Below are 16,971 nucleotides of genomic sequence, written 5' to 3'. Positions count from 1 at the left end.
ACAAGCATCTGCATCCGGGAGAGGACAAGCATCTACATCCGGGAGAGGACAATTATCTACATCCGGGAGAGTAACACTTTAAAAACGCTATCGATTCACTACTTTCAAGCCCAGTGAATACAACTTGAAATGATATAATCTGGTCATAACATAAATATAATACGGATTCCAAAAATGTTGTTGCTAAATCATCTTACCTGTCGTATGGCAGCATTGAATAAACCATACCATTACTATTTTAACTGGTAGCCACTTTAACAAGTCGAAATTCTGCCACTGAAATTGATTAGCATGAAACCGCCAACCAATCATAAGCTACGGTTTACAGTAAGTGACGTAAAAATGGCGAAAAGAAGATGATAGAAAGCAAATTAAGTGATGGATTTTTTGTCAGCTGGTTGGCTTAGGGGTTAGGGTTAGGGCTAGAAAGTAGTCATTTCATTGACGCGGGTTCGATTCCCACTACTGCTATTGCTCTTCTTCTTCTGTAATTACCAAATAAAGTTCAAAACAAGCATTAACTCTCTGGATGAGTGCTAGAAGGGTCACAATTGGATGGTAGCCTCTTATAACATGTTCTGATTGGTTGGCGGTTGCAATGTAGTCATTCGCAGTGGCAGAATTTCGACTTGTTAAAGTGGCTACCATTTTAACTACAACAATAATCCCTAAAAACGTTGTTAAGTTTGTGTTGATATTATGACGTGATCGATGACGCTACCTTGAATTGATTGTTCCATCGATTGTGAGGGAATCAATGCGAGGATTCGATGGCTTCCCGACAACAATATTGCAACTTGTTTGTTGTGACGATCCAGGTAGGGATCCGCGCACTGTCAAATCATCAAAACTGTTTTCACCACAAAAATTACATCAGGGTATAAACAAAATGCATTGTTTTGGTGGGATAAATTGTGTCAATATGCGTAGTCCCGTGGTGGGCTACTTTTTTGTTCTAGAATAGGTGACCTATTTTATTGCGTAATTTTGTTGTGGTGTTTCAATGATTAATGACCGACAATCTGTTATTGCGAAATCTTCTTTTAGAAAGTTTCTGTGTACGTGACATTCTGGAAACTTTATTTAATTTTTGACCAGAAGAATGAATTTTTGTGATGTAATATTACTCTAGTCTCTGGAAGCTTCTAGTCCAAGCACACCTGTTATAAATAGCCGCGTGATTTAATTTTGATTATCAGAGTTGCTATTGAAGTTGTGTTGAGAGATGTGCTTCATGGTGGTTAGATGTTGTATTAAAAAGTATATTGAAGACGATTGTAGAGTTCCAACTGATATTGAATAGATTGATTGCAAAAGATTGCAAAATGAATGTTATTGCCAATTGCAAAGTAGCTGATGCAAGTAGAAGTGTACAGTGGCGTAGCAGCCACCTGGCGGTTCTGGCTCTGCGCCAGGGGCGGCAGGCTGCAAGGGGGCGGCAAAATGAGGCTGCACAGTGCACACAGCACGTGAAATGAAGTAATGCAAAAATAAATAAAAAGTAAAACAAAAAAATGATTTGCAAAGAGACAGCTAGCACACCTGAAAAAATTGGATAGCTGTAGCTTGTACTCCGTCTGTTGTTCAATTCTTAGTAACATTTATTACGTCATAAATATAGAGGAGTTTCTCAAAGCTCAAAATGATAAAGTCGTATTTACGTTTTACCATGAATGATGATCGGCTATCAGCTCTATCGATTCTTTCTATAGAAAGAGACTACGTTCAAAAACTTGATTTTAAAGATATTATCGCTGATTTTTTTCGGCGAAAGCTCGAAAAGTTCAATTTTGAGGCGGCTATTGATCTTTTATTTGCCTAATACATTTGTTGTCCATTTTTTGTCTTTTATTTTTGGCCTTAAAGCTGAGACAGTAAAGCATCTTTCTCAAGCCAGTGCCGGTCTTTGGGGTGTGCTAACCGTGCGATCGCACAGGGCCCGCAAATTAGGGGGCCTGCAATTTACTCAGGAAATGCGGTAATTTTTGTCATTTCCAATGGAAAAAATTCCATTCGATTCACAAGCAAGTACCGTTATCCTTGAAGTCAGTTGCGGCTTTAGGAATTAGCAACAAGAAAACATGGAGACTCAGCTTTATTTCCGAAAAATGCCAGAGAAAACATGATTTTATTCTTTTGCTATGCCACCGGACAACACCATTTTACTTTTACAGTTAATATTCATACCCAAATTTTTGTTGAACATGCGCTCAGAATGCACCAAATTCAAAGTAATTTTTCAAAATTTTCTGGGGGAGGCCCCCCAGACCTCACACCGCTGGGTGTCGCCTTCGGCGAACACGCCGTCAGGCTTTGCCCGCCGGCTGTCAAACCCCCCTCCCCTTTCAAAATACTTGGCTACGCTACTGAATTGGATCATTGTCATTGGGGCTCACAAAACACATTCCGCACCGGGCCCGAAATACCCTAAGACCGGCACTGCTCAAGCAATTTAGAACTTCTGAGACGCGGCACATTATTTGTAATTATTTTTATTGAAAAGATTGCTTGAACATGAAACTATTTAAAAATTTGCTGCAGTCTACTTAGGGCGGCATTTTCAACGAAAGCCAGGGGCGGCAGCATATGCTCCTACGCCACTGGAAGTGTATATTTAGTTTGGAATAGACGAAGACGTTTGCTGTTCAGAATTCGATTTCTTTATGTGCTGAAAGTAGTGATTGTGAAACACCTCCATTTCAAATTTTCAACCGTTTGTCAGTTTAAGAATTTTTATATCATCTCACAAGTAGAACTATTCGACGATTTATTTGACTGTTTAACGTTTGATATCCATTGATTTGACTAAAGTTTGATATCCCAATAAACTACGTCATCAATCTTTCTAAAGTCTCTTTGCGTGTAAGAACTAGAAAGAATTGTGACAAATTGTAGCGGTGAAAAATCATCACAATTAATCTTTCATCTTACATATTTAATTCCTAACTGCTCAGTGTCAGTGTGACATAAATCACAAGTGCCTGAGAATGACTTGGTTTTACAGATCATTAAAGTGTTTATTTGATGCAAATCCTCACCAACGAAGTTGAGAGAGCCTGCTGTTCCTTCTGTGGAACGGATACCAGCTCTCGCTGACAATGGAAACACTCTTGTCACATTGGAATCCATCTGGAATACTTCATGCCTGGGGTTGGTTAAAGAAGCAGTGTCTGATGAGTCCACAGTAAAAGTATCCTGGAAGACATGGAGAATTTATAAACACAAATAGTTGATGATTACGTTACTTATGGAGACGCTTCATTTCACCTTAATTGCTACTTTATTTTTTTTGCTTAACTGAGATACCAAGTCATCTAACTGTTCAAAAGTTATAAACACCATTTTCTTGCAGCGCTGGGATTGATTCGTGATCCATAAACGCATCCAGTGACGTGGTTTCAAGATGATGTAATCCAGCTTATTGACATCGGCCATTTTGTTGCATCAGACTTACTCCTGGTTGTTGCAGAATCTCATAACGTGGACGAGTAAACAAGAAAGACATATTCTAGTTTACATTCAAAGACACGTAGTGTTTACATCAAATTACGTTTTGTCCATGATTACGTATGATGACGTTGAATGTTGTTTCCACCCCCGTTTGAATGATGACGTCATGAGGCTCGCACGTAAGAGTGACGTGGGATGGTCTTATTGGCTGAGGTATTACACGAGTAAAGCGGTTACCTAGAAGTATATGCAAAGAATGATCAAATTGTTTATATCAATTTATGGCAAAATATCTTCTGATCGTCACGTGCTATGAATCTTCGTTTTCTTGGAAATGCATTAAACTCGCTGTCAACAAAAAATTGTTGTCAAACTACTTTGCTTCGCTACAAACTTCTTAATAACTCTTTGGTGAGTAAACTTCTAGTAGTATGAAACAGCCCAGATTGTAAGCAGAGGAGAGGGAGCTGCTTTTAAGTTCTTTGTAAAGCATTAGGTTAATTAGAACTTCTTCGTTTTACTTGCTTTGCCTTAACCAAGCATTTAGTCCAAGTTGTTTTTCGTTTGTGTGATTGATGATGATTTGATGCTCGAAACCTGCCCTAGCATTTCGCCCGACTCACCGCTACCGCTCAAGGGTGGTAAAAAACAGAGCCCCTCGACCCTTGAAGTGGTCACGAAGAACGATTCAAACGAAGAAGATAAGTTTGTCTTTGTTTGCCAGGTGCCCACTTTCTATCAATATTACCAGTTAAACGAGAAATATTCCAGGTTTCGCTTTCTCACGTGACCTGGCCGTGAACCAAGCAAATCAAATCGGATTTCTATTAAAAATAAGAAAACCAGACAATATAAATTTCTCGGTCACATCAAATTAGCATCAACATAGCCAATGAATTGAAAAATAAAACAGGAAAATGTTGGTTTGCTTTCTATGAGGATTGAGGCCCAAGCAACTTCACCCAAGTCTTACCTTGGTGATCTCTCCCTTCAATTATGACGTACACAATCTGAGAAATCCTTAAGCCATCGTTGAGGTAAACTTCTACTTTAGAATTTAAACCGTTTGCGTCATCAGTGACGTGCACTGGATTGATGACATCATATCCAGAATAGTTGACAAAGCGCACAGTATCGACCATATCTTTAGCACCGGACTTCAAAGCTTCCATTCCAAACCCGTCCAGGATGACAGCCAAGGACTTGTTCTTGTTCGGATTCCCCTCGATGGCCTGAAGAGTTTAAAGTCAACATTATAGGGAGGTAGTTTGTATGGAGTCAACTTCTACAACAGTGATCGTATATACCAACGGCTCTCAGGCACAAGGTGGCAAGGGCATTGAAAAATAGTCAGTCTGAGAGTGCAAGTTGGTCAAACAAACACGATCAACCGTCAAATAAACATTATCAACCGCCAAATAAACATTATCAACCGTCAAATAAACATTATCAACCGTCAAATAAACATTATCAACCGTCAAATAAACATTATCAATCGTCAAATAAACATTATCAACCGTCAAATAAACATTACCAACCGTCAAATAAACATTATCAACCGTCAAATAAGTTTTACAGAGAGCGAATTTGAGCAAATAACAATCAAAAACAGGTTTATCATTTAATAGTACAAATTTGGCAACACTCTGTTGCTGAGCTAGTCCCTTTTCATATAGGAAGGCAAGTGGCTGGTCATGATGAATTGAATCATGCATTAACGAAACAGCAAATATTGCTGCAAGATTGTGAAGTTTTCATAACTTTATCGAAAAAAGTTGTCTGAATGCAAGTCTACGTGCTGTACAAATTATAAGGAAAGTATTTGGTAAAGCTTACCTCATCTGAATGTCATTATTTACATTCAGTTTACCTTTATTTTATTTCTAATGATAGCCTACTTGTCATAACTTGGCAGACGTTAAAAGCTTAACTGTGTGGTAAATCGTGCTTGTAATGATAACAACGCTGAATTGAAAGTTTGGGTGTGCATCAGGACAATTATCATTTCTAACACTAGTTGCAAACGTTCATCTGATGAAAGTGAAAGTAACAGCAACGACAAACAGGTTGATTTATTTCTTTACTGACGTTTCGCGCACCACGACATTGCGCATCCTCAGAGCGAATAACATACAATTAATAACATACACATACAATTTGTACGTAATTAGCTCTGAGGATGCGCATTGTCATGGTGCGCGAAACGTCATTGAAGCATTATATCTACCTGTTATGAACGTTGCAACGAGTGCTAGAAACGATAACAACACTTTTGATTTCAATCTTTATGCATAAATGAGTGTTTAACTTCAGTCGATGTGTGTGGTAAATTGAAGGAGCTGACATTTTGGAGTGGGGAAATTAGTTGGACCTCAGTGCCTACTGCCCAACAACCGGGCAACAGACTGACATCATAGTGGCGAAGCTAGCGTGTTAGAAGTTTGCAGGGATGGAGAGGTTGTTTGGTGGTGGGAGATGCAAGCTTTGGTAACAACGGACAGGGTACCGCTAATAACAGTGTTGTTGTCACAGACAACCCTGGGGCATCAAACAGGTGTGCAGTGCTTTGCCACAATTACACAGTTTGAGATAGGACAGTGAGTCAGCACTCGCTTTCCAACTGAATTCTGTCAGACACTTTAATAGTGCAGCTCGAGAGGAAACTTCTTACACAGAAACATACTATAACGTTGAGAATAGTCCGCAGCAGGGTCAAGTGGAGTCCAGGGGGTACTTTTGAACCAGGGACAAGGATAGTTTTAGAGGCCCGTAACTATCCCAAGGGGTTCTAAAACTTGAAGAAACAACCGCATATGCTTTAGATATAGTGCACATTTCGTAGAGGTGTCTTGATTTGAGACCGATGATCTCACTGGTACCGGACACAAATTGTCCTCTCAACAGCACTGGTGACACATAATGGTGGAAGTGCTTGAGCAATCTGTTCGATATTAGCCTACACCAAATATATTTTGGCTGGGAGAAGGAGGATTATGACTTTTCATTCGTCGTCGGCATATGAGCAGGTCTTTCCAAGCTAGACTGAAGGGCAGGAATTCATCAGCCACTCAATAGTCTCGTCGTCCAGGACCCTCAGTCCATGCGCACCGTGTGGAGGTTGGTGGGTTAGGCTATGCAGTGTTGAATGACAGCGTGTTCTGTGGTCTGCGGTCTGTTCTGTAGCGCGACACTCACTTACTCTGTGGTTCCACTTTCCATTGACATTAATTTTAAGATTACGGTCAGCTTCCCAGCTGTAGATGAAACGTTTCTGCCAAGGTTGTTGCCAAGGTTGCTGCCAAAGGTTTCCACATTTTACAAGTTTTTAAATCGCTACTTCTAGAGATTAATTGAAAATTTGTTTTTATTTTCGTTCCGGTGCCTCTAAAACTATCGCACAATGTTGCACGATAAATAATTGCCCAGATCATCAGCTTAGATGTAGATCAGAAGTAAATGTAAAACTGATCTTTGTGAAACACCATTTTTCAAGCGTCTCAGTTTACTTCGTCGTGAGTTGCCGATGGTGAGGGTGAAGTTTCTGTTTGTTGCTGAGAGCTCCGCGTAAAACAATTTAAAGCTTTGCGGAATGGATCTTTATAATTTTTAACTTACAACACACTAGAAATTAGTTATTTGTTCTTGAGCTTTTGGAGTTGTAAAAGATATAATTCTTTTGATTTTTGTGACGTGGTTGTACACTGTGTAACTGATAAACAAGCAAGTGGTGCAATACTGGAGCCAGTCTCATGGGCAAAATACCGGTGTCTATCGCTGTGAATTCATATAACAATCGGTTGTGGAAAAACACTTGTTTCTAAAGTAGAAATAGCCTTTATAATTTTTTGTAAATTACACTACGAATGCCATGCTTGCAAAAATTTAAAATATTTTTATTTTAATACTTTTATGGCAAATTTGTTGCCAAAGATACCATAAAATTTTGATAATAAAAAACTGCATTTGTTAAAAAAAGAAGCCTACAGAAGCCTGTTATGTATATTACTGAATGCACAATATAAAGCTCAAACACCATATGGTTTTACTCGATATGCGGAGTCATTTTCGTAGGAGTATTTCGTCATAAGCGACATTGTGAACCCAGTCGTACATGACGCAGTCACTCTCACAGAGCAGGTGTTGTTGAAGTCGGTATTGGCGGTGATCATCCAGACGCCAAAGCTGTCAGCTCTTTCAACCACAGCGTTGATGCGTTTGTTTCTGGAAATAGTTCGATCAAAATGCAAATGAAAAGAACGTAGACACATTCGACACAGAAATTTACTCATCTTAGTTTATTTCAGGACATTCTAAAGTGTTTATCTCTTGAAACGATGTCTTCAGAATGAAGCGAAAGCAAGTTACTTTGGAATACTCAAAACACAAGTATATCGGAACCTAAATTGAAACATTGATATTCTTTACTGAAGACAACCTTCCTGTACAGGACATGCTGCTGACTTTTCACCAAGAGTTGTTGTAATAGGAAACGGATGATGCTAATCATGTCACGCTGTTGGGCGCTAATTGAAATTAGTGTTTTAAGCTAAGGTAACTACCTCCAGAAATAATTCACTGAAATTGATTTTGTACGTCTTTGCTTGTTTTACCTTCCAAGTGGGATACGGGTATTGTTTCCGTCTGGTGATGTAATAACGAGATCTTCACAGTCTCCTACCACGTTTATATTGATGAACTGTACCACGCTTCGGTCGATGACGAACTCAACATCATCGTGCATCCCTGTAATGATCACGTCATCATGACATCAATGTCATCACGCCATCAGTGTATACGCAATGGTAAAGTGGGGTTACAGCACGGGCCCAGTTACATAGATCTGTGCCCTCAAGCCCTAAACAGCGGACCTCTTGTGTGACTCCAGCTTACCACTCAGTGCAGCAAGTGGGACCTTTCAATATACAACTCTGCCACACAAGAATGTGTCGATCTGTGGTACATCAACCAAGTTATAAACCGAAAAATCGCGAATACTTTTCCCGACTACACAGCTCGAGTTTTGAATCGCTGTGATGCTGACGAGGCTCAGTAACGGATCTGAACAAAAATGAAGGTGCCAAAATTTTGACGAAGAACGAATTTGAAATGAAATTAGACAATGTTGGAATTGAAATCCAGCAAAAACAAAAGATTTCAAAAAAAGATTTGTGGAGCTTAACATTTAAAAAATTGACAAATTTTACTTTGTTTTGGTCGCTTTTGTTTATTTTTACGTTCAATAATTTTTTTTTTCTCAAAACGTATGTTTTGTATGTAACCACATCCATCAAATTAAACCCGGACGTCTGTAGAAGATTGAGTTGCAAAGTTTAATTAAAAATTGAAAATAGTTTGTTTTTAATATTTTTACTACAACCATAAAAATATTTCAATAAACTACTTGTTGAAAAACGTTTGTGTAACTTTTCAGTAAAGTTTTGCATCTGTCTGAAGTCTCTCGACTTTCTTCTATAGCAGTCATTCTCAATGTGATCCAGGTAGACCAATAGTAGTCCACTTGGAACTTTTGATGGTCCTCAAAGGGTTTCATAAATTCTTTAAGAAATATTTGAAACTTGTAATTTTTACAAAAAATTATGCAACAACTGTGTATAAGAAAATTATTTAGCTTGCCCAGAGCTTCGCATTGTGAATTTACAGACATCATAAACGCTGGAATAAGCAAATAGTTTGCAGTTAAAAACTTAGTTCTTCTTCTTTCATAGGATTGTTCAGATTTCAGGGCAGGTGATGAAAAGACAGGTTAATGCAGCTTTGTCCAGTTCTACAATGGATTGCATTCAACTTGGTGCCCTGTAAACGGGGCATTCAAGAACGACATAGTCAGCAGTTTGTTCCTCCGCGCCCCATTCGTAGGCTGATGAGGAAGCCAAACTGCTTATGCATATTGGAATGGAAGCAGCCGACTCAGAGTATATCTCAAATTTGCAAAGAGTAAAAGGTTTTTACGCTTGTTAAAAGTATGTGCAGATGACAATTAGCCTGCGGCACATGTACTCGTCCCTCAGCAAACCGGTTGCGGTGCATTTAGATGACCAAAGGTCTTAATAACGTTTTTGATTTTGAGTGTCTGATGAGCCATTTTTACTATCTGGGTGGTAGTCTGAGTTTTCAGGTCTTGAGGATGTTTTCAGTAAAAAATAAACAATTGGAAACAAAGACTGAAGAGGTTTGCAAAGTAGGCTTCGACTCAGTGTCAGAAACATTACACCAAAGGTTCATTAGACCCACAGTAGCGTTGTCAGGGAGGTCTAGGGGGTTTATTTGGTCCTGGATCCGAGATAATTTTAGGGACCCGGACTTGCTCAATCTTGTTGGATAGAAGAATGGAATTAGTTTGAATGATCAAAACAACGATGAAAAGTGTTGCTGCAAGTTAGCTGAATCACGTTTAAGCTATATGAAAACCCCGTCATGCAAATGCGGTATCGACGTCGGTTTGAACGTTGCCATTAGGTGGATGTGTTACTCCCCAAATAACGTGATGTAGTAGTCCCCGCTTCTTAGGAAACGGATGATTCTTAAGCCCATTTCGGGACCGGACAATTTTGGGCTTATTAAGCAGGGGACGATTCTCTGCCTCTCCTATAGGCTACATTCAGTAATCTTGGACCAAACCAAATTTGGCTAAGCGAGAGGACCAAATAACTGTAGGCTTAATAAGTGAGAGCTATTGTAACCCCTTTACTGCGTCACGTTTGAGTCAACGTCATATGCATGTTACAAAGCCACGTAGCAAAACGTGGGTTTGAAATACATCGCGCACGTGAGATTGACTGGAACGTGATATGCACGTTACAAAGACACGTATGTACGTATGGTACCGTAGTCCATTTCAACGTGATATTTGAAATTCTCTTCAACGTTAGTTAGAAAATAGTAGCCCACTACATTGAATTGAACGTTATCTTCACGTTGCTAAGCAACGATGTTGTGACGTCACCATCACGTGACACAATCATGTTGCCTCAATGTTGGTTGCAATGAAGGAAAAAGTGGAGTAAAACGCAGTTTGTGGCTCAATTACGGGCTTGTTAGTAGGACGTCCCTCCTTGATCAATCTTATCTCTGCTAATGGTAGGCTACTGCTATTTTGCATTCAAATGTTGGCATTTGTACAATAATCTAACCTCGTTGTATAATTTATTAAGAATCGGTTTTACAATGATAATAACATCTTCAGCTAGCACATTTAAAAAAGAAAATCTATAAAATACGTACAACAAACAAATAATAAATCAACGAATAAATAAAACAAACTTCGATATTATCAACACGCGTAAAAATTCTATTCTAAATATGTGGTTACATAAAATTAAAATCAAAAGCTGCAATCTTAAATGTTAAACTTATGTTTGCTACGATTTCGAACAATGTAGCCTACTGGTACAAAATTCAAGAAGTACATGAACACAGTACATGAAAATGTAGTACGTGAACATATATCATCTATCAAGTAAATTCCTGCTGAAAAATGATAAAAAACAAAAATATTGGTCAAAGGTTTTATTGTTTTGTGAGTTATTCCCTTTAAAGTTTCCAGCCGGTAAACACTTATACAAGTCACGTGCTCCCACCTCCAACAAAACCTCTCCGGAGGATTGTGAGGGTCACAGGATCAAAATCGGACTCCACCAACTTTTTCCACCCATAAGATCCGACACCGGAGACAATGCTGTAATGAATCGTCCTTCGATAAAAATTCACAGAAGGAGAAGAGCCCTGAATAAAATACGAATTTAATTTGCACTTTGTCAAACTATCGACGAGTTTGTCATTGGCCACAATACTAGACTGCATCCGACTATTCCTTCCACAAACTTTAATCTCATGATAATTTGGGAATTGTTTTAGGTATTCCATATAAAATTACAGTACGTCATCAATACTCTTTTTTTAATGATAGGCATACAATAGCTACAACATAAAGCAAAAAAAACAATTTTGTTTGTTTGGAAAAACCACAAAATAAAAATGTTTCTTCAAGACATTCCCATTCTTACCCTCTTCTGCCGTGACCTTCCGACCTCTTCTGTGACGTGCCGTTTGCTTAGCTGTAACGCTCTTAGGTCGTCACTTGAATCGCTATAACACAAAGCATCGGTTATAATGTCGCGATTGCAACGCGACGACAACTTCAACGTTTATTTGTTTCAAGCGTGTTTTTTGAAGCAGTTTTCAGTCATTCGCTCGTACTTTTAATTTCACATGCATTCAAGCCAGTGGTGAATGTGGTGTACTGGTTTTCTATCACAAAGGGACGTACCTTCTTACAATTTCTTTTGGCGTGCGACATAAGCGATGATTAGAGTGGAAACGTCTGCCATCCGCAGGCAGGCCACGTCATTGAAAACAAAGGTGAAATAATGTAAAAACAACGGTAACACAATTAAAGTTCCAGAAAGGCAATTGAGCCACCGGAACAAAAATTATTGACAATTCACCTTTCAAATGCTTCATCAGTTGACACTTTCTTCAGGCTGTCCAGCACATTACCTTCAGCAAAATAGCAAGAAACCAAGAACCCCAGGCAGCAAATTCTCAGAGCTACCCGCATCTTTCAATTGACTTGACTAAGCTTATACACAAGCTGAAACAAAATGGCACACATTTGCTGAAACCACATAGCATCGCTTATAACCGTACCTTGCTTCTGTGCTTCATTCCGCTTCATCATTTAAACAAAATTTTCAATGTTGAGTCATTGATTAAAAATTAAGTCTTTTAGCTGAAATCACTTGTCACGAAAAGATTACTCTCTTTGTTTGGGAGACTCAGCAATGAAAGGTGGTAAATACTACAAGATTACACATCGATTAGGCTCATTTCAGGGCTGTGGTGTCGGATGGATTTTGGCGTGTCCAGAGTTGGGGTCGAATATTGTTCGCCCAATTTCACATCTCTGGCAGAGTCGAAGTCGTGGAGTCGGAGGGATTTTGATTTGTCTGGAGTCGGAGAATCCGTGCCCGACTCCACAACCCTACTCATTAGTCAGACATTATTTGTTTGAGAGACTCAGCAAGGAAAGGTGGTAAATACTAGAATATTACACATCGATTAGGCTCATTTCAGGGCTGTGGAGTCGGAGGGATTTTGACGTGCCCAAAGTAGGAGAGTCCGTGCCCGACTCCACAACTCTACTCATTAGTCATTATTCACATTATTCCCTCATAGATTAACTGAATGTTGATTGTGGCAATCGCCAATCGCCATTGTGGCAACCGCCAGGATTAAGCTCAAACAAACTTTCCCAGTCCGAGGATAAAAGTCAATCAATCAAACTGTTGTTTCTACATTATTCCATCAAACAGGCGCCGCTGAATGGAAAACTATTCTTGAAATGAGTTGCTCAAGCGCACACCTCGAGAGCCGAACCAGCGTCGGTTGATCTTGAAGCTTCTTTATTCAAAAAGTTGACAACTCAACTAACCGAGATATTGGGTGGGTGCAAAATGAAGAATCACTTGTCCTATCTTTGTAAAATAGCAACATCAGGACAACTCTGAACCATCATGTGACTGTATAGAACTAACCGCCACTTTGCAGTTTAAAATAAACGTCAGTGTAAAGCCATGAAAAGTGTCAGTTTGCCTAATCAAAAATTGTTTGTTGATTGTTAAAATAGACTAACTTACTCTATCAATTCAATTATAGCCGATTGAAGGCTTTATTTCTTATAAACTGTTTTGATTTTTTTTCAGTTTAGCTCATCGAGCAGTTAAAAAAAGTGCTGCTACGTATGAGCCCCATGTAATAAAACTTGCAAGTCATTCAAGGGAAGCACTGGTACAAGTTACCCAAAACCTTTCGCGCTCGCTTCGGTCGCCTAGTGCGCCATCACATTTTCAGAGGTTTGCAGGTGCGTCCTGAGATAAACAAGTTAAAAAACACTATATTAGATATTCATTCATTCATAGCTTGTGATGGCAGTGTCGGAGCTAGATGAGACCATTGTTTGTAAAGATTTTTTAGATCAGTGTCGTCACAGGAAGGACGAAGGAGGTGGATGGTGATATAAGGAGTGGAGTTGATTGACAGCTAACATTATTTAATTGCTTAACTTCCATAGACAACAACCTAATCCTTGCAGAAACACAACCGGAGAAGCTTTGCTTAGAGAATCCTGCCAGGAATCCAGCCAACAAAATCTTGTGCTCTATTCAACCCACTTCTGTAACGAGAGCCTACGTCCAGAAGGATTTCCAGTTTAGAATGATCCTGAAAACCTTTAGCATTGCTTGAAACCCCTCAAGGCTTTCTGCATTTCCATAAAATTCTTTTCAACAATATTCTGTTAAATTCAGAGTCCATTTGGTAGTTATGTCGCCATGCAAGCTCTTTTCATTTTAATTTTTCGTGTAACAAACACTCAGGAATTTAAAAATGATATTTTGACTATAAGCTATAAGTAGCCTAAGCATTGGTTAACATCAGAGACTGAAAAAAAAGCCTTCAATTTCTATTATAATTGCAGCATATTGATGCAACAACTGACATTTTCTTGAAGTTCTTTTAATTTATCAAATTTCTCACTCATTTTGTAAGGAAAGAGAAATTTTAACATTAAAATGAGGTAGCACAACGTCCTTATTACATTTAAGTATAATAAACTTTCACTTAGCCTGCTGCTCAACTTGATGCAAATGAACAAAGCTTAGAGTTGTAGCCTCCTCCAGCTCAAGCTACCTTGACTTCATCGTCAATTGCAGACAAAATATGCCTACGTGACGTTAGGCTACCAATCCCACTTATATCTATACATCAACTGAACATTTTCGGTTCCGTTTATAGACATGTGAAATTGCTGCAGGCCTCAAGCATATTTGTAAAAACCAGTTCCTTTCACATGATAACAGCTAAAGCAAAATTCAAAGTTTGGTAAACATCTATCGGTGGTTTCTTTGGAACGAAGTTTGCTCTACAAGCCGCTTGCACTAACATGAAATTAACACTACAAAATGAAGCAGTGGCAGATCCAGAGGAGGGGGGTCATCTCCTAAAATACAGAACAGTAACTTTATTCACGGTATATTTGCAGATTAATGCAATTGCACATCATTGTTGGTTGGTTTGTTTTGTTAAAATCGCCTTCCTAAAGCTACTCCCTGGGTCTTCAAATGGAATAAAACAATGATGTAGCCTATTTAATGCTTTACACAATATTACAAAATTGAAAGGCCCTGCAAAAACCAGCAATAGGCCACATCATTGTTTTGTTTTCAGTAGAGGATGTAGGGGGCTATTTGTTCAGGCTATTTTCCCACTTCAAACAGAAACGATAACATCCAGTCTTCTCCGTACTTGCAAAATGTTCTTCTTTGCTTCACTTGCGCAACCACATTGCTCGCGTTTCAAATCATCAACTGGTTTGAGAGGAAAAAATATGGTTAGGCCTATCTGTCATTTCAAATTAAAAAGCTTCAACAGGGAAGTACTATTCAGGATTTAATTCAGACTTTGGAATTATTATTTTGGAGTAAAACGTTACTTAATCAATTAACTTATATTAACAATTAGATTAACCTTTTGCAGTTTCAATTAAAATATGAAGTGAAGGGTAACTTGTACATTATAGTTCTGCTAGCTCTCAGTGGTTAAGCGCCCCACTCAAGATCAAGCGGCGCTGGTTCGACTCTCGGGGTGTGCGCTTGAGCAACGCACTTTCAGAACTGCTCTTTATTCAGCGGCACCTAGTGGATGAAATAACTTCCCGGCAACAACACTTCAACAATCCAAAAACTTCACTCTTTCAATCTCGGTAACCGGCCCTGCGTGAAAAGCCTCTACAAGTACGGTATGCTAAACTACCAGAAATAACCTATCAAAGGCTTTGTCAGTCCGAAGATAAAGATTCAACATCAACTAACCCAGGTTAGAGGAATGTGGGCACTTCGGACGTATTTTAAAATTTAAAAAAAAATTCAAACAAACTTTGTGTCTCACCAAAAGTTTGTCAATGGCTAAATTCTTCTAAAGTATAGGAAGCAGAAGTAATTTCAGATTTCCAAAAAGATACTGAAATGACCATTAAAAAGGGTTTTTAAAAGTAGGGAATGCCAAACAAATAACTCTTATTCTCGAAGATAACTGAGTTTTTCTACGTCCATCCGGGTAGCTCAGTTGGTTGAGCACTTGACTAAGAAATGAAGAAACGGAACTATCAACCGGCGCAGGTTTGACTTTTTGTGTGTGCTCTTTTGCAAAGCACTTCAAACACAGCTCTCCATTTAGTAGCACTTGGTAGATAGAATAATTCACGGTCAATAACACTTTACTCTGCCAAACTCGGTGACTGCGCCTGGGTCAGTAGTTCAAATCTTTTACAAGTATGCAAAACTGCCAGGATTAAGCTTTTAAAAAAGCTTTCTCAGCCCGAAGATATAGACTCATCAATTAAACTTATGTGGGTTTCATCTGGTTTTACCGAAATAGGCTACTGTTGTTCTTAATTATCAACTTTATAAGGCACCTGCAGCTAATAAGGCCCGCTAATTTTCAAACCTCAATATTTTACTAAATACTGCATAATTTTGAACGAAACTTGGAATGAGGATACTTTGGGTCTATCTAAACAACATATCTATGAAACAAGTTTCTAAGTAAAAGGGGTTGTAAAATACTAAAAAAATAAAAAAAATCTCAAGCGGGCCTTATTAGATGCACGTGTTGTGAATAAGGCCCGGTTTGAATTAGCACCAAAAGTGATGGAAAAGGTGTATTTTTACTATAACCACACCACAAAACAAATTCTAATCGACAACACAGGCACATAACTAATAATTAAATACACAGAGACAACTATTCCCTCCCCCGCCCAATTTTTTAAAAGGCGACATGGTGTTTTTAGATATGGTAGGGATGATAAAGTATTTTGATTCTGAAATTATGATATTTCCATTGCAATAACAAATTGGATTAATGGTGTAACAAGAATTGTTTAGGTCACTCAAGTCTTTAACCCCCACTTTCTTAACCAGGGGTGCACAATAGGGTGGAGTGAAAAAACTTTTTATAAAATTTTTATTAGCTTGGGGTTGGAAAACTTGCCATTTACTACTAAAACTAGTTGAGCAAAATTAGAATGTAATCTGACAAGAGCTTGATCTGCCACCAGCCACTTGAAAATTTACTATTGGGCCATTCGGTGTGAATTCACACAGTCAAGAAATTCAACCTCTTCAATTTTTCTTAAATTTTACACACCTTTTCATTATCTTATATGATGAACACCTGCAAAATTTGAGTGAAATTTATTGAGAAACACGAGAGTTATAAAGCATTTAGTTTGGGGGGTCTGCCAAGGGGGCAAAATTTTTTTTAATTTTTGGCCTTGTTTGAGGTCCTATCACTGCTTAAGTAAATTAGGTAAGAACCTAATTTTTTTACAGGTGATAGTACTGCTGACAAGTATTGAAAACACAACACCGTTCACATTGTCACTCTAAAAGGTCAGACGTCAAAGACATCCAAATGTGGCCCTTTCCAGCTCTCGTCTAAAAT

At 38.6% G+C, this 16,971-nt stretch overlaps 1 protein-coding gene across 3 annotated transcripts in view; it reads right to left on the bottom strand.

Moving 5' to 3' along the window:
- The window catches only part of LOC145772086 (inter-alpha-trypsin inhibitor heavy chain H3-like), an 82,778-nt gene extending 70,725 nt beyond the window's left edge, over window positions 1-12,053 (bottom strand). For all 3 annotated transcript variants that reach the window (XM_082583910.1, XM_082583907.1, XM_082583909.1), the window contains exons 1-9: window positions 11,916-12,053; window positions 11,475-11,556; window positions 11,049-11,193; window positions 8,061-8,193; window positions 7,497-7,671; window positions 4,424-4,682; window positions 3,551-3,687; window positions 3,039-3,195; window positions 722-833 (exon numbers count right to left, since the gene is read on the bottom strand). In XM_082583910.1, coding sequence (XP_082440036.1) covers window positions 722-833; window positions 3,039-3,195; window positions 3,551-3,687; window positions 4,424-4,682; window positions 7,497-7,671; window positions 8,061-8,193; window positions 11,049-11,193; window positions 11,475-11,556; window positions 11,916-12,028 — 1,313 coding nt within the window. In that variant the 5' untranslated portion in view covers window positions 12,029-12,053. The remainder of the gene's footprint in view (window positions 1-721; window positions 834-3,038; window positions 3,196-3,550; window positions 3,688-4,423; window positions 4,683-7,496; window positions 7,672-8,060; window positions 8,194-11,048; window positions 11,194-11,474; window positions 11,557-11,915) is intronic.
- Window positions 12,054-16,971: the final 4,918 nt, after the last annotated feature.

Source organism: Aplidium turbinatum, chromosome 6, assembly GCF_918807975.1.
Source record: "Aplidium turbinatum chromosome 6, kaAplTurb1.1, whole genome shotgun sequence".
Lineage (NCBI taxonomy): Eukaryota > Metazoa > Chordata > Ascidiacea > Aplousobranchia > Polyclinidae > Aplidium > Aplidium turbinatum.
This window is presented reverse-complemented; position numbering and strand designations above follow the sequence as displayed.